Source organism: Daldinia vernicosa (assembly GCF_022497035.1).
Source record: "Daldinia vernicosa strain CBS 139.73 unplaced genomic scaffold F5Y00scaffold_14, whole genome shotgun sequence".
Classification (NCBI taxonomy): domain Eukaryota; kingdom Fungi; phylum Ascomycota; class Sordariomycetes; order Xylariales; family Hypoxylaceae; genus Daldinia; species Daldinia vernicosa.
Window position 1 is genome coordinate 550003 of NW_025953930.1, and position 18609 is coordinate 568611.

The 18609-nt window shown below is 46.9% G+C and overlaps 8 protein-coding genes across 8 annotated transcripts; 6 read left to right on the top strand and 2 right to left on the bottom strand.

Moving 5' to 3' along the window:
- Position 1: 1 nt before the first annotated feature.
- Positions 2-1958, bottom strand: F5Y00DRAFT_34037 (mitochondrial import inner membrane translocase subunit Tim54). The gene is made up of 2 exons (XM_048013509.1): positions 1621-1958; positions 2-1570 (listed from the first exon to the last, which is right to left on the bottom strand). The coding sequence occupies exons 1-2, from the start codon at positions 1672-1674 to the stop codon at positions 290-292; spliced, it is 1335 nt and encodes a 444-aa protein (XP_047866536.1). The 5' UTR covers positions 1675-1958; the 3' UTR covers positions 2-289.
- A 658-nt stretch (positions 1959-2616) lies between these two features.
- F5Y00DRAFT_232784 (serine/threonine-protein kinase cot-1) lies at positions 2617-5718 on the top strand. The gene is made up of 4 exons (XM_048007210.1): positions 2617-3792; positions 3872-4372; positions 4429-4902; positions 4953-5718. The coding sequence occupies exons 1-4, from the start codon at positions 3179-3181 to the stop codon at positions 5251-5253; spliced, it is 1890 nt and encodes a 629-aa protein (XP_047866537.1). The 5' UTR covers positions 2617-3178; the 3' UTR covers positions 5254-5718.
- A 221-nt stretch (positions 5719-5939) lies between these two features.
- On the top strand, positions 5940-7368 carry F5Y00DRAFT_232786 (uncharacterized protein). Its single transcript, XM_048007211.1, has one exon. It carries the CDS (start codon positions 6074-6076, stop codon positions 6803-6805), a length of 732 nt encoding a protein of 243 aa, XP_047866538.1. The 5' UTR covers positions 5940-6073; the 3' UTR covers positions 6806-7368.
- Positions 7369-7417: 49 nt separating this feature from the next.
- F5Y00DRAFT_34070 (uncharacterized protein) lies at positions 7418-9076 on the bottom strand. The gene is made up of 2 exons (XM_048013510.1): positions 8242-9076; positions 7418-8180 (listed from the first exon to the last, which is right to left on the bottom strand). The coding sequence occupies exons 1-2, from the start codon at positions 8972-8974 to the stop codon at positions 7789-7791; spliced, it is 1125 nt and encodes a 374-aa protein (XP_047866539.1). The 5' UTR covers positions 8975-9076; the 3' UTR covers positions 7418-7788.
- Positions 9077-9226: 150 nt separating this feature from the next.
- Positions 9227-10499, top strand: F5Y00DRAFT_34074 (serine hydrolase FSH). Its single transcript, XM_048013511.1, has 2 exons — positions 9227-9597; positions 9663-10499. The coding sequence occupies exons 1-2, from the start codon at positions 9537-9539 to the stop codon at positions 10397-10399; spliced, it is 798 nt and encodes a 265-aa protein (XP_047866540.1). The 5' UTR covers positions 9227-9536; the 3' UTR covers positions 10400-10499.
- A 1025-nt stretch (positions 10500-11524) lies between these two features.
- On the top strand, positions 11525-12464 carry F5Y00DRAFT_34077 (uncharacterized protein). Its single transcript, XM_048013512.1, has one exon. The coding sequence runs from the start codon at positions 11612-11614 to the stop codon at positions 12413-12415; it is 804 nt and encodes a 267-aa protein (XP_047866541.1). The 5' UTR covers positions 11525-11611; the 3' UTR covers positions 12416-12464.
- A 1378-nt stretch (positions 12465-13842) lies between these two features.
- On the top strand, positions 13843-17081 carry F5Y00DRAFT_268350 (prion-inhibition and propagation-domain-containing protein; the record flags this gene model as incomplete). Its single annotated transcript, XM_048012237.1, has 1 exon — positions 13843-17081. The coding sequence occupies one exon, from the start codon at positions 13843-13845 to the stop codon at positions 16861-16863; it is 3021 nt and encodes a 1006-aa protein (XP_047866542.1). The 3' UTR covers positions 16864-17081.
- A 405-nt stretch (positions 17082-17486) lies between these two features.
- Positions 17487-18597, top strand: F5Y00DRAFT_268353 (uncharacterized protein; the record flags this gene model as incomplete). Its single annotated transcript, XM_048012238.1, has 5 exons — positions 17487-17838; positions 17957-18119; positions 18177-18216; positions 18273-18324; positions 18445-18597. The coding sequence occupies exons 1-5, from the start codon at positions 17584-17586 to the stop codon at positions 18595-18597; spliced, it is 663 nt and encodes a 220-aa protein (XP_047866543.1). The 5' UTR covers positions 17487-17583.
- Positions 18598-18609: the final 12 nt, after the last annotated feature.

Consider the following 18609-nt stretch of genomic DNA (forward strand, 5'->3'; position numbering starts at 1 on the left):
CAAATAGTGCTCCGAAGATAGAGTTGTGAATTTTTTAATGTAAACATAATCACATGGTCGTCATATAATACCCTACATACACGGCGTAGCACATCCCAACGTTGCCCCCCCTTACCACCACCTTCTATGCAGATCCGATGCGTTGCGGCATGTTAGTACAGGCAGAGCCGTATGCCGACCGGCAATGCACGATGAGGTTATCCTTTTATGCATACTATTATATTTTACATTTGAATCCCTGGCGATTGCTAGACCCAGGCAAGTCTAGACAAGCGATTAGGACCGACGCTCACTCGTCAGGCCACGAGGGATTAGGCTCGGGCTTCGAGATGGCCCAGCGGTACAAGCTCCGGAGACTGCCCTTGATCCAACCCTCTACCTCCTCTTCTGGGACCACGATTTCCCTGGCGCGAGCCTCCTCCTCGGGCTGGATCTCGAAGCGCCGCATGCGCATCGCGATTCGCGGATCTAGCACTATGGGTCTCGTCCATATCTTCTCCTGAGGTGTGGCGGAAACCTTCTTTTCTTCGCCTTCCTTGGGTTTATCTTCTTTCCATATAGCCTTGGGCCAATCCCTCTCCTCGTGTTCGAGAACCGTCTGTTGCTCTGCCCGTGTTAGGTCTGCGTCCTCGCGGAACTCGCGTGCCGCTGCGAGGCATGCGGCTGCAACTTCGCGGCCTATGTCGTCGGCTAGGTGGCGGCGGTTAAGGAAACGTCTTAAACGTATGAAGGTGTTGGAGAAGCCTAGAATGTGGGGGAATGGTATGGGTGCTGAGGGGGAGAATTCGGCGGGGATAAGCATCGGGAGGGGGGATGTGGGATAGTCGTTTGGAGTGTTGTATGGTGGTGGTTGCGGTGGTCTCTCGGGCTTCTCCTCAGGCTTCGGCTCTTGCTTCTCTCCATCACTTCCTTCGCCGGCCGGCGTCTCCTCAGCTTTCTTCACTTCGGGTTCCGGTAATACGGGCGGCGTGAGGGGTCCTAACCAGCCCTCATGTATACCCCGGACGTACTCCTTCCACGTATGTCGTCCGATCACAATGTCACCTCGGATACCTTGCCACTCGGGTGTCGCATTCTTCTTTCTTATCTCCCGCACTATCTCCTCCTTGGTCTGCCCCTCTGTTTCCGGCTGTCTCGTCCGTCGTATCCTCTCAGCTACCGCAGCTCTAATATCGCCCTCTTTCCTGCCCTGTACAAACTCCCAGTCTAACCCTGATGCGGCCAATACCGGCTTTACGTATTCGGTGAAGTGATCCTGCGCAACACGGAGACCGTCACCGGGGGGACTCTCGAGAAATATGGTGAGTTTTCGTGGTAGCTGGGTCGGGTTCGTGATGGGTTCGCGCGCGAGGTGGGAGACTGCTTTAGACCACCGGGCGGTTGCGCGCTTCTTCTCGCGCTTGTCGTATATTATGGCAGCGGAGAATGATCCTGTAATGGCAAAGAATATCATCCAGTTGCGAGAGGGAAGCTTCTTAGGTAGCCCTGGTATTCCCATCATGCGGAAAGCTGGATTGGGTGTTGGAGCCTTGTAAGTAGCCCCAGAGCTTGTCGCTGTCGCCGCCGCCGCCTGTCACAGGTTAATAAGACAGCTTATTTTGGGTTATAGACTTTACTTACAGGCGGGGCAGACGCTGAAGAAGCGCCCTGGACGGGGGGCTTTTGGTCCGCCATGGCGAATTATCCTCGGATTTTTTGTATATGAGCCACAATCCCGAGAAGGAATCTTGAAATTTGCTCGAAGTTCATCAGATGCGGCCGATAACAAAATTTCGATGGGTCGGATCTATGTAGCTCCTATCGGTGAACCCCACGTTCACCTACCGGTTTAGGTAAGTTCCAGCCAATCAAACGAGTTTATTGGATAGTGGATACTTAGGTACTCTGGTACTTGATAGAATGGGATATCTGCATGGAAATTCTGGATAACTGGCTCGAGCATTCTCCGGTATTAAAATGCAAATATGTATTAGAGGCCATAGCGAGAAACTTGAGAGACTTGGAATAATATGAAGGGTCAAATTATTATCAAGGTCCCCTGCTGAGTAAATTAGGTGAAGGGGTTTAAGACCGTTGTTTGATAACTTCTTATTACTCTGTTGTATTAACTGTTCTTACTCGGATTGTGCATAGGCTTAGCTTATCGAGCTTCGAAGACAGGTACCAATGTATTTGCCGTACCTACCTGGGACAAGAGGTAAGTACAGACATTTTCGTTATGTAATAAACTAATTACTAAACATCAGGAAAATAAGCCAAATGTCATTGTCGTCTTTTTAAAGTAAACATGCATTGCATGTGATAATAGGACAAGATATGGGGTGATGTGTATGTATGTGCGTCAGGGACGTTAATCAAGCTTGAGTTTCGAGTTGCTTGCGGACGCACATGCAATCACGACCTTACAATTCTTAGCTTGGAGCGGCTACGTGCATAGTCTCCACATATATGCACATGGCAATGCTTTAACAGATAAACGAAGCACCCTGACCCTAACATGGGAGCGCCCGGGGTCTTGGCACGCTAAACCTAGAATGGCTAATCGCCTGTGGATAGCGCCCCTCCCCAGGCAGTTGGCATGCTAGCGAGTGTTTTCAGGGGCTTCGTCGCACCCACTTGCCGTCCTCTTTAGGGAATTACCTTGACCAGTAGCATTTTATTCCATTCGAGGGTTGGGATCCATCCAGACAACTTCATATAATTCTGAAAAATCCCCCCCTCGCACACTCTCTTTACCTCTATCCTTTACTGGGTCAGGAAATCAAGTCATCGTTCAGTTGCTTCAGTTGCGTACAGATCATTTCGTCAATGCGAAAAGGGGAATACCTGGAATTTTCAAGTTGAATTCCAGTGGTGCGGTACCCCTCTATCAACTGCGGCGCACTTTCGCGTTGCTAGCAATCGTTTAGCAGCAATCGTTTAACGAGCCGCAACAGACAGTCGCTTTTCTTGAGACATTGATCAATATTGCGGTGAACTCGATATTCAAGGGACCAATGAAGTTTTAGCTACCCACAACAATATTGTTGTCATCCATCTAACCCAACCAAGCTACCCTTCTCGGTTACCAAGACTTCACTTCTTCTACTCGTTACCTCGATTTACATACACTCACTCCAGGTTAAAGTCTTTCTTAGGAAATACTTTACAAGTCAACTTTGAAGCAATCGCAACTAGGATGGACCCTAATAACCGCCTCTATCTTAACTTCAACAGTAACGAGCAGCGGCTTGGTTCCTCAGACCGCCAATATCCTACCACGCCCTCTACCTTCCCTCAGCCCGTCTTCCCAATGTCTTCGCAACAGAATCTTGCTGCCCAGCAGTCTCAAGCTCCTCAGCAGTATGCTGGTGGTTATGCTCCCCAGGGCAGCTATTTTGCGCCTAACCCATATCAGGCTCCCGCCGACTACGGTAGTGCCCAAGCTACAGGAGCATATCAGCCTCGATCCAACACTCCGGGGACCAATGATCCCAATGTCGGCCTGGCTCACCAGTTCTCCCACCAGAATCTAGGAGGTGCCGGTAGAGGTGGTTCCTATGGAGCGCGAGGTCCTTCGCCAGGTCAGCGACCCCGAACTTCAGGCTCGTCTGGCCAGCAACCTGGTTATAACTATGCGAATGCTCCTCCCATGCCCGGTCAAGGTTCCCGCTACCCAGATTTTCAGCCTGCGCCCGAGCGAAACCCCGAGAAATATGGTCTCAATGCAAACAACAACCAGAAAAAGTGTTCACAGTTAGCTGCGGATTTCTTCAAGGATAGCGTCAAGCGCGCTCGCGAGCGCAACTTACGGTATGTCATTATAGTTAAGCCTAAGATCGATTGCTACCATTGATGTTGATAAGGATGCTAACTGCTCAATTACGAATAGACAGAGCGAGATGGAACAGAAACTCTCAGAACCTAACCAATCCTCGTCGAGGCGCGAACAGATTTGGCAAAACGGCGGCAAAAAGGAAGCACGCTATTTACGGTTCTTGCGAACTAAGGACAAGCCTGAGAATTATACTACAGTTAAGATCATCGGAAAGGGTGCTTTCGGAGAAGTCAAACTTGTCCAGAAGAAAGCCGACGGCCAGGTCTATGCGATGAAGTCTCTAATTAAGACCGAAATGTTCAAGAAGGATCAATTAGCCCACGTTCGAGCTGAGAGAGACATCTTAGCCGAGTCTGACAGCCCCTGGGTTGTTAAGCTCTTCACGACGTTCCAGGATGCCAACTTCCTCTATATGCTGATGGAATTCTTGCCTGGTGGAGATTTGATGACGATGCTTATCAAGTACGAAATCTTTTCCGAAGATATTACACGATTCTATATAGCAGAGATCGTGCTAGCTATCGAAGCCGTTCATAAGCTTGGTTTCATTCACCGGTATGATTACAATTCGGTTATTCATAAGTACTTCCATTACTGACTAGGTGGCATAGTGATATCAAACCTGACAATATCCTTCTTGATCGGGGCGGACACGTCAAGCTTACCGATTTCGGTCTATCTACAGGTTTCCACAAGCTTCACGATAACAACTACTACCAACAACTTCTACAGGGCAAATCGAGTCGGCCTAAGGATCGGAACTCGGTTGCACTTGACCAGATTAACTTGACGGTCAGCAACCGTTCCCAAATTAATGACTGGAGGAAGTCTCGAAGACTGATGGCGTACTCAACCGTGGGTACCCCTGACTATATCGCACCCGAAATCTTTACAGGGCAAGGTTACACCTTTGATTGCGACTGGTGGTCGTTGGGTACCATCATGTTCGAATGTCTTGTCGGCTGGCCGCCGTTCTGCGCGGAAGACAGCCACGACACATACCGGAAGATTGTCAACTGGCGACAATCACTTTATTTCCCAGACGATATCACGCTTGGAAGAGAGGCTGAGCACTTAATCCGAAGGTAAGTTTTGTACTGTGTCATTGAATTTACATCAGCTAATAAATATCCAGTCTCATCTGCAATACTGAGGTGCGACTTGGAAGAAGCGGGGCTCAGGAGATAAAGAGCCATGCGTTTTTCCGCGGTGTCGAATTCGATAGTCTTCGACGTATTCGAGCTCCATTTGAACCTCGTCTAACATCAGCCATCGACACAACCTATTTCCCAACAGACGAGATCGATCAAACGGACAATGCGACGGCTTTGAGAAACCAGGCGATCGCAGGTGGAAAACCAATTGAAGAGTCACCCGAGATGAGCTTACCGTTCATCGGGTACACGTTCAAGCGGTTCGATAACAACTTCCGTTAAGCGTGTGGTTGATTTACCTAGTCTCGACTATTCGGCCCGTTCCGAACCTAGTTGGTTTGTGATCTCTAAGAGCTGAGGTTAGGACAATTGAGGATTTGGACTTGGAGGGGGTCGTGGCTTAGGCCAATAGATTGTCTGGCATATCCCCGAATCCAGGAAATAATGTTGCGGTGAGACCTGGTAGTCCCGTGCCGAAGAAAAAAGAAGAAAAAAATATTGAGCCACATCTCTGAAATGAAGACTTGGTAGTCTGATTACGTTAATATCTTGGCCGCTAACTCATGAGACGATACTGCGTTTGTATTTGCGATGTTTTTGATGCGTGATGAACTAGATGACATAGCAGTAAACTACTTACGAGTAGTTGGTCAACGTGGCTACTGAACGGTTACTATTATCTTGTCTCTACTGTGAGCTGTGTGTAAATACCTTGCTATCCTAAATGAAAGTGTAGTTGCTGTAGCTGTAGATTAATCATTATTTTATTTTACGACTTCGTACCTTCAAACTGGCCTGCTGGCATGAAGATAACAATAAAAAGGGGGGATGATTACGTAAGTGCAAGTTTACTTGACAGCTGTTAGCAGCCGGCAGTCATTATCTTATCTCCCTAGCTTCCAAACGCCATCAATCAATCAATCAGAACTTAGCTTCTCGCTCCCAGTCCCATAATTACACGCTTCCATTCTTATACCAACTACTAAACACCAACGAAGTTCCCATTCAATCCGCGCGCAAAGTCTTAACGCGACGAAATAGCTCCAGAATCGGCATATAAATACTATACATATCAAATAAGCAACACGCGGGAAGATACGAAATGGATTACCAGAACCGCGCCGGTTCCAAGTTCGGCGGCGGTGGTGTCGCCTCTCACAGCGCCACCAACGCCGACCGACGAGAGCGTCTACGGAAGCTCGCTCTCGAAACAATCGACCTCGACAAGGACCCTTATTTCTTCAAGAACCACGTCGGCTCATTCGAATGTCGCCTATGTCTAACCGTGCACCAAAATGACGGGTCCTACCTCGCCCACACCCAGGGCAAGAAACATCAGACGAACCTCGCGCGCCGCGCCGCCCGCGAGCAGAAAGAAGGCAAGAGCCAGATCGACCCCAACACGGGACTGCCCGTCGGCGTGGTGGGCGCGGGCTTCGGGGCGGGCATGGTGCGGCGCAACGTGGTCAAGATCGGGCGGCCGGGGTACAAGATCACGAAGGTGCGGGACCAGGTGACGCTGCAGCAAGGGCTGCTGTTCCAGCTGCAGTATCCGGAGATCGCGCAGGACGTGACGCCCAAGGTGCGGTTCATGAGCGCGTTCGAGCAGCGCGTCGAGGAGCCGCCCGACAAGAACTTCCAGTACATGCTCGTGGCGGCGGAGCCGTACGAGACGTGCGGGTTCAAGCTCCAGGCGAGGGAGATCGATCGCTCGGGGGACCGGTATTGGACGTGGTGGGACGCGGATTTGAAGGAGTTCTGGATCCAGGTTATGTTTTTGACGGAGAGGGAGGAGAGGTATGTTGGTGTGCCGGGGTTGCCGGGTCGGAGGTGATTGGGTTGTGTTGGGGTTGGAGATCGATTCTATGAGTGGTGTGGATGAGGTGAATACCCAGTAGTATTAGGGAAGATTGGAGAGACGAGTCGTGCAAAAGGGGGGAAATACAGTCGAGGTGATAGTCTGGTCTCGACGATAGTTCTACGCTTTCTCGACCACTTTCCCAATCATGTTAAGCCTCACTCTACGATGGCTGACATCCGACAAATTCGTTCCCTACCTGTGTAAGTGGCTTGTTCGAGGGATACCCTTGAGAGGATATGGGTGATGCTATTATGTACTAATACGAAATAGACTTACGTCGATGATATTTAATACGTCGTTTTTAAGGCCTAGGGAACAGCAACTAGATAATAAGAATGATATCTAGCAGTACTTACGACGAAAATGCATTTAATGGAGTCAAAAATCCTGTTCCGTCTTGAAGTATACATAGGTACCTAGGCAACTTGTGTATTGAATAGGTGCAGTGTTATCTCTAAGCCTGTTGCAGGGGTAACACATTCTAGCCGCACGGGATCTTATAAAGGTCCTGTTAGACATTACTATCTATCGGACATTTATAAAATAATAGAATAAAATCTATTACCAAATAACCTTTTAATGGTATAGCGGTTTGTTCAATAGGTCCCATAGCAAGTGATGTCTCCTGATCAGAACTTAGACAGCATCTCATCTTCAATATACATACACATTCTTTCGTTGATTTTCCACAGCATCGTACAATATTCCTGTCTCACCAGTTAACTCTGAATCTTTTCAGAGTGTAGTGATATCATTAGCTGTGTCTAGGGCCTACGTCAGGCCCTTGGATAGTTGGAGTGATATGCCATACTCTGCAAGGGGCACCAGATTCTGTTCAGCATAGAACTCTATATAGGTATCTAACGTAGTAGCAGCACCGAGTCCCCTATTAGCCAAGCCGAGATAATGGCCCACCAAGCTAGATGCATGCTCTCGGCTTTTTTTTAGTTAATACCTCAGACCATCTTGACTCCTTCCCCTTGGATATCTGCCAGCTCAATACCTTTGGCTTTATTAATCAACATTGGGGAGAGAAAATGCCAAAGTGTACAAGCGTGATTTTGTATTGTGAACGGAGCGTACGTTAATTGTGGCACGACCATCCATTCGGGAGTAGCAATATTCAACATGATTGATATAGCTATCACGTAACAATAGCGAGGATATGGGGGATATAGCTGCGGTTCGAAGATCCCTAGCTGATGGAGCTGTATACTGAGTGCGCCCAGCATCATCGACGAACACGCGAATGAGCATCCAACCTGTTGCCGGCGCAAGCGTTTAAGAAGGTCATATACACAAGTAAAAACCTGACCTAGGAGCTTCTCCCTCTCCTTATCGATTCTATCTATCGAAGCAGTTAGTATGTTGTCTACGCAGACGCGATTGGATAGACTATAGATACTTACCGGCTACTGCTGTGATTGGCAGGCCTAGCGTTGGAAATCTACCTTTACAGTATTGTATAGCGGCTAGAGTTGCGTTCCTGAATGATTGCTCTTTGCGGAATACTTGAGCAACCAGAATCCATAGAATAGTATCCCTATTGAACGCGTTTTCGTCAGGATTAGGTATCGGATTAGGTATCTTGTCTATCCATACATCCGACCACACCATAACTGCCTCATGGCATTGGTAATAGTCGACTAGTACGGCAACTTTGGCGATTTCTTCAAGGGTCATTGATTTAGGGACTTTGAAATTGTGACCATGGATAATTCGCATTAGAAGGAGCAGAGAATTCTCATCCCAATCCTCAGCGTCCACGCACAGGCGACCATCTGGAGATGTAGGCGTTGCTTCTTTCCAAGGACCTCGCAGAAGATTCTTAAAGTATCCAGAAGATAAAGAGAGATGTTTTGACGAGAGCAAGAACTGAACTTTAGGTTTTGAACTTGTAGGTTGGTCTGGTATGGGTAACCCTTGCTTTTTCTCGGAAGTGGCTTCGGTTTGGGTTTGGGGAGTAGCCTTCGCCGGTTCGGATTTCTGAGGCTCAGTGACAAGTTGCCCCCAAAAAGAAAATATTTGCTTCCTATACCAGTATTCGTCCCATACAGCAAATGGTGCGTTCGGGTTGTGAAGTGTAAGCAGGACATCGCCTTCAGGATCAAGCTCCCAAGGCGCTACGACCGGATTCGCCATGGTGCGAAATATTATTATCTCCTCTCAGGTTTGTAAGGGAAAGGTGGGAAATAATTGTTATTGCTCGTGTACCTAGGTACAATACCTAAAGTAAACATCGAAATACGAAGCTCGAGCCAACCCAGCAACAGGTTAGTACTTCTTAGCAACCAACCATTAGGCACACAAGTGACAAGAGGTTTGGGATGCCCCGCACAAACGCCTTCATCATGCGTAAGGCGCTTAATCGTCTAACCTAGACCAATAACATCTCTTGAAAATTAATTGGTTGTCAAGTATCCGTACATGATATACACTTCGACTTATCCCTTCATGAACATATAATTAGACTATCATTTGATCAGGTGCTTGCCTTGTAGGTATTGAGTTAAGATGAGCACTTCTTGAAAACAGTTATGAGTTATATAAGAAACTTGGCCCTATGAGAAAGAGCTCTAAAGCCGGACCTCCGGGGGTGGGCGGATATCCGAGATGGAAGTTTTTTGCGGTGGCTTACCTAGAGCTTAATGAACGATTGACGATGAAATATTGTTATTTAATTACTTAAAGCATTCATCTCATCATGAGAATACTCTGCCTTCACCCTGATAGCCAGAATAAGGCAATTTTGAAATCAGAATTAGGTACCTATCTATTCATGCGTTATTACCACTATGGTACATATCTCCCTCGCTAACCCTTTGAGTAGCTTCGTTATTACTAAAGTTGCAATATTCAAACCCAGACCTCCTATTTGAATTTGTCAACGGTCCTTTACAATATTCAAGCTTACCAGCAGAAAAGTCGTCACCCCATGAGGTACATCGCTATAAGTTCTATGAGGCTGAAGAAGTCGAAGATATTCGTAAAGCTGGCGAGTGGCTAGCTAACAAGTTGGACAATGACGGACCCTACGATGGCATTTTAGCAGTTTCTCAAAGCGCCGCTGTTGTTTCTAGCTTCTTATTATACCGGCAGTGGTATGATCATGAGTTACCGCCAGCTTTCAAATTTGCTATTTTTATCAACGGTGGCATTCCGCTCAAGATTCTAAAGGACCTCGGAGTGCCCGTCTCAAACGAGGCAGAAGGCGTGGTAGCGGAAGCAAAATTCCAGCGAAACCGAGGGCTTGGTCCTTTACCAACTCATACGACCAAGGCGCGCCGGGCAGTGTTCAACTCGGACGATTGCTTTGGGCTAAACCTGAACAAAATTCCGTTGGAGTTGAAAATAAGAATACCGACCGTACACGTATGGGGTGAGAATGACCCTTTGTTTCCGACTTCAGTTCAACTCACGGGGCTCTGCGACCCATATATTAGGAAGATACAAATACATAAAGGGTCTCACGAAATGCCCCGCGATGAGGAAGGATTATCGGAGTTGGTATCACTGATTGAGTGGTGCATCCAGCGTGCGACATGGCCTGGTCAAATGCAACTGTAGAATTTACTGATCGGGATTGAGATGATGGCGAAATTGCATACAATACTTTTATAGCACTTCATAATTGATTTGACGGAATAACGGTGTTGCATACATAAAACATTGTTGAACGTTCTTGGTAGAATCCCCCCTTTTGACGCAATTTATTGTGCGGCATGTGATGGGAAACTGATAGGAGTAATGACTCCCCCTGTCTTAGCCTAGGTCGTCATCCGAGTCACCCCAACCCAGCCCGAATGATCTCTGACTTGGCGATCTTGAAAAGTATATGGGCACGACATTTCAATAGTACTGCTTTCGTTTATCCATCTCTCTTAATTTCTTTCTCTATAAAAAGAAATCCTAAGTGTGCTACGGAATTCAGGCCCTGAAGATATTGGGACTTGCGTTGCATGCAAAGCGGAGCCGCTGGCTTGTTACGGTTAGCATACCTGTTCGAAGTTGGTGTACAACTTGTGATCTTCGACGATCTTTAACGACTGATAAGAATTACACCGTCGGTATCGATTTTCTTACTTATGATATAATATCATGAAAGAAAAGGTAGAACGGTAAACGACATTGTACGTAAGAAGGATAGGACAAACGATCTAAAGATGGTAAGTTGCTGCGGAACGACCGAGGCAAGGGGAAGTCCTCTTGATATGGAGTCAGCCAAATATTCTACAAGGTAGGGTTACTATCACACTGGAAGCGCCGACTAACATCTCCTTGTCGTCCACTTCGACGTCACTGCTTGGTACTGCTTACATTCGACTCGTAGTCTGACCATGCTATTGTCGCTTTTGGATAGCGAGTGTTCTTTTCTATGAGATCTCGTACCTGGCTTCTCTCCTAAGGAGCGACCCTGACTGAGAGATCAACGTCAGCAATTCCTCTTCAAGTACTCATAAGGTTATATAATTATGTCAGCAACTGGCAACTAGTTCTATCAGTGTGATGAGAATAGACGTGAGACAGATTGAACCTATTCAAAGCGAGGCGATGACTAGATGCAGACCATGTAACGGTGCATGACCCATCGGTCAGGTGAGACGACTCATAGGGCCCTTGCCTGTTAGGTTTAATACAATATATACGCTACCATATATAAATAAGATTTCATTGTCCCCTGCCTTGAGGATCGGTATTCATAGCATTTCAAAGTCCCAGATACTGCTTCATTCAAGGTTTGAGACGAGGAAATAATATCTCTTGGCAAGTCTCGCAACGATGTCTGATATCAAAGACGTCCACTCTCCTCTCCTAAGTCCAGGGTCGAGGACTTCGGTTCCTCAGATAAGCTCGCCCTCTGTACCCAGAGCATCTAAATCTCCCTCCTCGCCCCAGAAACCAAGCATACCGAACCCAACCCCGACTGATCCTGCACCCGTAAAGACGATCACCAATCTATCTTGGGGAGCCCCGGCAGGCCTTGCTATCCGTGGACCTAACGATGAGAACCTCGTTATCTTTAGAAAAGCGTTGGGAATAAACTATGCCCGCGATAGTACCGAGAGCGGTACTCTCGAAGAAGGGCGCAACACCGCGGTTGGCATATACAAATCCGTAATTCAAATTCAACAGACCAAAGCTGTCCAGAACGCCCTTCTCACTGCATTCCTCTACCTTTGCTACTTCGCTCAGATCGTCATCGGCGCGGCGCTGACGGCCATGGGTCCAAACTCTGGACGATACGAAGTTCTTATTACTGTGCTCGGAGCCATCAATACGGTCCTGGCTGGTATCTTAGCTCTGATTAAGGGGTCTGGACAGCCGCAGAGGCTGGAGAAGGACCGTGTAGGGTTTAGGAGGCTACAGGACTGGATTGAAGAGACGGAAGCGTTACTTGCTGTGGGCGTCATTGGACGGAACAGAAAGGAGGTTGGCTTGCTGGTTGAAAGCGCCTTTAAACGGTACAACGCAGCAAAGATGAGCGTGGAAAATAACAGTCCCGACTTCTACGTCAACCAGCCGGAATCAGGCGACGACATGTCGGATTCTGCCGGGAAACCATTGCGGCATAATGGACTTTGATCTGAGAACCCTAAGAGCCTAGCTGGACGAATAGACAGGGATATTGGCCTTCACTAAATTTGGAGAGTCTTGTCAGGCCACAAAGGGGGTTGATAGGGGGCGTTCCGGATGACTGATGACTTAGATGGATTACATTATTTAGACGCAAGTGGCGATAGATATTTGGCTTTAAGTTGTACTTCTACACATTCTTAAAAAAATTCGATGCGTAACTATATTGTCTAATAGACGTCTCTGAAATCTGATATTGGTTGTTACACGCGTACCTGCGTAACTGTAGGTACGACATATGCAGTCAGTCCGGGGTGGCTAAGAGTCTAGTTTATTGGGTTTTGGATGTCGTCAGCGTGTACGTTTAAGGGGGAAAGATATTACTATTGGTAAGATCGCGGCACTCATATCGTCCTTTATAGTTTTGGCTGACCTCAGAGATTGTAAGACCAGACTTTAATCATCCAATATCCACGATACGGCGTAAGCTTTTTGTACGCCGTATTGGGGTTCGTTGCATATAATAGTGCTGACAAGTCGGTAGTGCGTTGATGTTCTCAGCACTACCTATTAGAGAGCCTCGTTTATCTAAGCCCACGTGAATAATAGCATACCTATCTTAACCCTTGAGCTATTTCTCGAAGTTTTACTCCTAAGGATGCCTATATCCTCTTTGTATGTTGACATTAGTTTCAACGTCCTCGCCCACTCTCTTAGATCTATGTAGAATGGGATTCAAGTTAAATCCTGTATGGTTAACACTTTAAAATGGAATTATCTCCCTATAGTTTCTAACAGAATTGACGAATCTGGAGATGTTGTTGGGTTCCCATCTACCCACTAGAAGATAATCGCCGTAGAGAGAAGAAGGAATCTAAGTTTCCTTATATCGAAAGCAGTATAAGGCATATGATATGATATATATATAATTCTATGTCGATAATTGTAGTAAAGATAAGGTTGGCTTTTTACGTACAATGTAAACCCCAAAGTCATTTAAGGGGGTAGCTATGACAGGACGTTCTGCCCCATTTTTGTTAAGGCTCTAACATTTTCTTGGAGCCCTGAGGGCTTAGACTTTCAGCTCTATCGGCCCATTGGAAAATGATTTGTCGGCTTAATACCAATAAAAGCAATGATCTATTCTATTACAATGCAGCCTTGTATTTGCGATAGCACATAGCAGAGGTGATGTGTTGTACAGTTCAACACGCATTGTGGCAATGCTCTCGGTGCCCAAGAAGCTACCCAATAGAGGCCGTCTTGGACTTGCCGGCAGTGCTGACTATCGACAATGCCACACTCACGGCCACACCTCAATAATTACTTGGCCTTTAGATTCTATACCCCCCTGATATCCTTCTTCAATTGTTGCTCGGGGTATCTTACTTTTCAAATCTAATCTAGCTATTTCAGTGATCAGGTACAAGTCTAAGATGGCCGAGATCGCTGGGCTTGTCTTGGGAGTAGCTGGCCTTGTGGGTGTGATAGGCGCATTTAGGGATGCCATAGACCTATTCAATGACTTTATGAGCTCACGAGAATTCGGCCGAGACTACGAAATACTGGAGACCAAGTTTGATATTGAGAGGACTATTTTATTACAGTGGTCCGAGCAAGTAGGGCTCTTACGACCGGACTACGATCGAAGACTAGACGATGTCAATATTCAGTGTGCTATCGCTCGCATCTTAGGGTGCATTAAACTACTAATAGGTGACGAAGCCCAGCTGAAAGATCGTTATGGCCTAGGCAAGGCGGATGAGCAGCGGCCTGATAATGAAACGGGGTTGGTGGGCGCTAGACACACCAACTACGTGGCCGTGATTAGCGGCCATCGAATGGCCAAGTTTGTTAAAGAATTCGAGGCGATGAAACTACGAAGTAATATACGCGATAAAAAATCGACAACGAGCAAGCGAATTCGTTGGGTTGTCCGGGATAAGGCGAGATTCGAGGAATTAGTCAAGGAACTAAACCACTTCACTACGAAGCTTACGCAGATTGTTCCGATATCTGACAATCAAACAACTAGTCGGAGCGCAACCGACAAAGATGTCGCTACCATTAGGGATCTTAGAGGGCTCAAACTCGTCCACGAAGCAGCAATCGGAAGTAGAGTGGTAATTGCTGAATTAACTCAGGAGCATATCACACGTACTTGTCAGGAGCAGATTCTTTGCCGGTTGTGGTTCAGAACTATCGATGAAAGGAGGGAGTCAATTTCCGAAGCGCATCATAAAACATTACGATGGGCACTTGCACCACCCGAGGGGACTTACCCGTGGGATGATCTCTCGGGATGGCTTCAATCTGGCTCGGGGATCTACTGGGTTTCTGGGAAGGCCGGGAGTGGCAAGTCGACGCTGATGAAGCACATAATCCAGCACAAACGAACAAGACAACTCTTATCTAGATGGGCCGGCAACACGAGATACTTCCTAAATCATTATTTCTTCTATAATATGGGAAATTATGATCAAAAGTCTCAGGAGGGATTATCAAGAACTCTTCTATACCAAATACTCTCTGAATACCCATCTCTTATCTCCGAAGTCCTTCCAAACATGTGGAAGCAACTCTACGACAGCAACGGCGCAGCGAACTTGCCATCTGTTACCGAAACAAAATATGCGTTCCGGGTCCTTGCGACGAAGGCATCACAGATCGGCAAGTTCTGCTTCTTCATTGATGGGCTAGATGAGTTCGTGGGGAACTATCTGGATAGTATAGATTTTCTTAGGGAGCTTGCTACGAACTCTCATATTAAAATCGTGGTTTCGAGCAGACCAATTCCAGATTGCGTTGCCTCTTTCGACGGACTTCCGTCGTTGGATCTGCATCATCTAACACGTGCCGATATCAGGGCTTATGTCGAAGAAACCATCGGCAGTCATAGATATATGCAAGGCCTCTTAGATCGACATCCTGATGAGGCAACGGCCATTATGGAAGACCTAGTCGATAAGTCTTCCGGCGTTTTCCTCTGGGTTATCCTCGCTTGCAGGTCCCTTATTCTAGGGTTTGCAGATTACGATAGAATTCACGAGTTGCGGCGTCGCGTCGATGAGCTGCCACCGGAGCTAGAGGAAATGTTCCAACACATGCTTAATGGAATAAATAAACGCCATAGGGAACAGGGGTCTCGGATGCTGCGAATATGCTTTGTGGCGCGACAGGCGCGGGATAGGCTTGAGTACAGCGACATGACCTTGCTCGGCTTGGCGCTAATAGATGATGATTATACGAGCATGGAGCGAATACCGAAATTAAGCAAAGGCCAGAAGCGCACGTTATGTGAAGAGTTAGAAGGTCGATTAAGGAGTCGAACGGGAGGACTACTGGAGACATATTGGGGGGCGAGTCGCGTCCGTCGGGAAAACCGTAAGCATTGCTTCTGCGGTTCATGGGGTGAAGAAGAGCACGATGTCAAGATCGATGCAAGAGTCATATTTATGCATCGGACAGTCTTTGAATTCTTAAGTAACGAGAAATCATGGGATCTTGAGTGTTTGCGACCTCCCGATGGGCTCCAGGCTGCCTCGGAACTGTCCCTAATCGGTCTCTATTCATCCATGATGAGCATCCCCTATGATTCTGCGCAGGCGACTCGATTCCTCCGCGACGGATTCGAGTGGGGGGCACAATCCGATATTCAGAATCCTGAAAACAAAACCAATATTTTCTGGGTCATCCAGCCCTTCATCGATACTCTGAAATCAGATCCGCAGAACGACGACGATATGCTAGGGCGGATTGCCGAGGCGAATGAATCGTCATCGGTAGTGATAGATCTTGCTGTTGAAGCCGGCGCGATTAATTTTCTTAAGAGCCATCTTCCCTCCCCACTCGATAATCCGTCAAAACTTAAGAAGGATAGATGGTCCGCCTTACTTTATCAGGCTGTTTCTCTCCCCTTGACCTATGGAGGTATCCGAGAGTGGATATATGGTGAAGATACGTATGGGCTGTCATCCGAAATGGCGTCTCTGCTCATTTCTCACGGCGGAGACCCAAATTACGAAGTCTTCGATCCGGTCGAGGCAGCTACAACGACCCCATGGCTTAGTTGGCTGGAATCAACATCGTGGATCATTCTGGACGAAAGCGACCGGTTACTTCTCGCAGAACTTGCCGAGATTTTCCTCCGCTCTGGCGCCGAAATATCGGAAGACTTTCGCCAGTGGGCCCAGAGAGAACTTCAGGAGAGTCGCTACCGTCAGGTTCGGAAAGCGGGTTCCAAGTTACTCGATCTAGCTGAGCAGCTAGAGCTTGAGAACCCTCCGAATTACTCTGACGAAGCTGAAGAATCGAGCGAGGATGAGAGAAGTAGAAAATTCACATCCGGGGGAGTATCGTCGTATTTCAATGCTCAATGTCTACCTAATTTACGGAAGAGGGAAGGCGATGTGCTCCCAGAAGAATACCACAAACGAGCCCGTTTGTTAGGTCTCTAAATCGATACGTGCGATATTGGAAGGGACCTATCTAAACGGCCTCTATTGCGGCGGGATTGGCGATTACGATTGCTGGAAACCTGATGCATCGACCGTAGTGAGCAACCTCTCACGATAAAAAGAAAAAAAGAAAAGAAAAAAAATTACAATGTGTTTTACGTAGCGTTATCTAATTCCATCTAGCAACCCCTATTTTCAAAAAAGTCGCTTCAATAACCAAATTTTATTATTACCAAGTCACTTAACATCACTTAAACAAGTGATAGTTAGGCTTAAACCGGTCAAGTAAGAGTTACATTATCGCAACACCCCGACAGCATAGAATTTAAGCCAACCCTAATCGTGGAAAAATAGGATCCGGCGGGATAACACCCTGTTATTATAGATCTGTTATACCCTGATGGCATTTCTACCAATGCTACCGTATTTTTCTTAATATGCCTGCCTTTTGAATAACCGGTCCGGTTTCTTCTATCTAGTGTAATGATGAATGTGACTACGGTCATTCGATAGATAGTACCCGTACAGATAACTCGCGAATTAGGAAAGTAACCCAGTGAAAGTAGGGATCTAGACCGTAGTCCATGTTCCTAATAAAACGTATAAATCTTGTCTTTTATCCGAACACTTTAAAGATTTTTCTCATGCTGTTGGACTTAAATCTTTATCAAGTAAATTTAGAGTACGCATAGAATAACTACCTACCTACCTATCCACGAAATGTTTTTGGCGGCCTTTTTGGTCGTCTCGTTCTTGGCCTTTGCTGGGCATGCGTCGGCGGCAACATGGTATTTCCTCCGGTACTATCCGGCGTCCGGGCAGAAGTTCACGTCGTTCTCCGGCGATATGACGATCCCGGCTCTGCCGAAAGCTGGGACGTACTACTTGTGGCCGGGACTCCAACCTACTGACAATAGTGGTGTATATCAGAACGTACTTGACGGGAGAAGCGGAACGTGGTGGATCGGATCAGGAGTATGTGATATTGATGAGACCTCATATTTCCCCTTAGCCTGTCCTACGAGTTACGGGTTACGGCTTGTGCAGTATATATCTCGTGTAATGTAAGGATTACTAACCCTCCCGGTCGTAGTGGTGTTGTTCGAACCCTAGCCTTCCATGGGGAAGCGGTTTTAACACTTACGCCAACGAAGAGGTCACGTTTGACAACAAGCTCGACAGTAGCGGCTCGACGTGGACGTCAACTCTAACCCGGCAGTCTACGGGTCAAAAGGTGACGGACAGTTTCCCGTTAGGTAAGTTACAGCTCGATTCAGAGGTCTTCGAATTTGGAAAGCTGACATATCTTCTAGCCGGTAAATCGTTTAACCAAGCATTATTTGCCATCGAGCTGTATATCTGTCCATCATTTATTTAATATTGATCATAAGTGATTAACTTTTTCACAGTACGGGTGTCGACTGGGACTTTGGTCCGCTTGCGTTTTCGAATATCGTAATTGTAAGTGACCAGCTTCAAGCTACCTACCCCTATATTTTTTTCTAGGTTTACCCCTTTTCTACCCCCTTAACATGTCGTTTTCATTCAATGTGGATATTGTCTTGATCTAATTGTAAGCAGACAAGCACCGGTACCGACTCGAGCTGGTGCAACACAAAGCCTGAAAATTACAATGGAGCAAGCGTATACTCTATCAGCGGTCTGAGTGCAAGTGTCAGCGGCAATACGGTGACCTGCAAAATCAATTCTGTGATTCTTCAGAAACCAGCTTAGCTGAAACTAAGT

Coding starts and splice junctions, on each gene's coding strand:
- F5Y00DRAFT_34037 (XM_048013509.1), bottom strand. CDS start 1,674: ATGGCGGACCAAAAGCCCCCCGTCCAGGGCGCTTCTTCAGCGTCTGCC. Junction 1,571..1,620: donor CTTCAGCGTCTGCCCCGCCT/GTAAGTAAAGTC, acceptor AACCTGTGACAG/GCGGCGGCGGCGACAGCGAC.
- F5Y00DRAFT_232784 (XM_048007210.1), top strand. CDS start 3,179: ATGGACCCTAATAACCGCCTCTATCTTAACTTCAACAGTAACGAGCAG. Junction 4,373..4,428: donor AAGCTTGGTTTCATTCACCG/GTATGATTACAA, acceptor TAGGTGGCATAG/TGATATCAAACCTGACAATA. Junction 4,903..4,952: donor GCTGAGCACTTAATCCGAAG/GTAAGTTTTGTA, acceptor ATAAATATCCAG/TCTCATCTGCAATACTGAGG.
- F5Y00DRAFT_232786 (XM_048007211.1), top strand. CDS start 6,074: ATGGATTACCAGAACCGCGCCGGTTCCAAGTTCGGCGGCGGTGGTGTC.
- F5Y00DRAFT_34070 (XM_048013510.1), bottom strand. CDS start 8,974: ATGGCGAATCCGGTCGTAGCGCCTTGGGAGCTTGATCCTGAAGGCGAT. Junction 8,181..8,241: donor GCCAATCACAGCAGTAGCCG/GTAAGTATCTAT, acceptor CTGCTTCGATAG/ATAGAATCGATAAGGAGAGG.
- F5Y00DRAFT_34074 (XM_048013511.1), top strand. CDS start 9,537: ATGAGAATACTCTGCCTTCACCCTGATAGCCAGAATAAGGCAATTTTG. Junction 9,598..9,662: donor AATTTTGAAATCAGAATTAG/GTACCTATCTAT, acceptor CCCTTTGAGTAG/CTTCGTTATTACTAAAGTTG.
- F5Y00DRAFT_34077 (XM_048013512.1), top strand. CDS start 11,612: ATGTCTGATATCAAAGACGTCCACTCTCCTCTCCTAAGTCCAGGGTCG.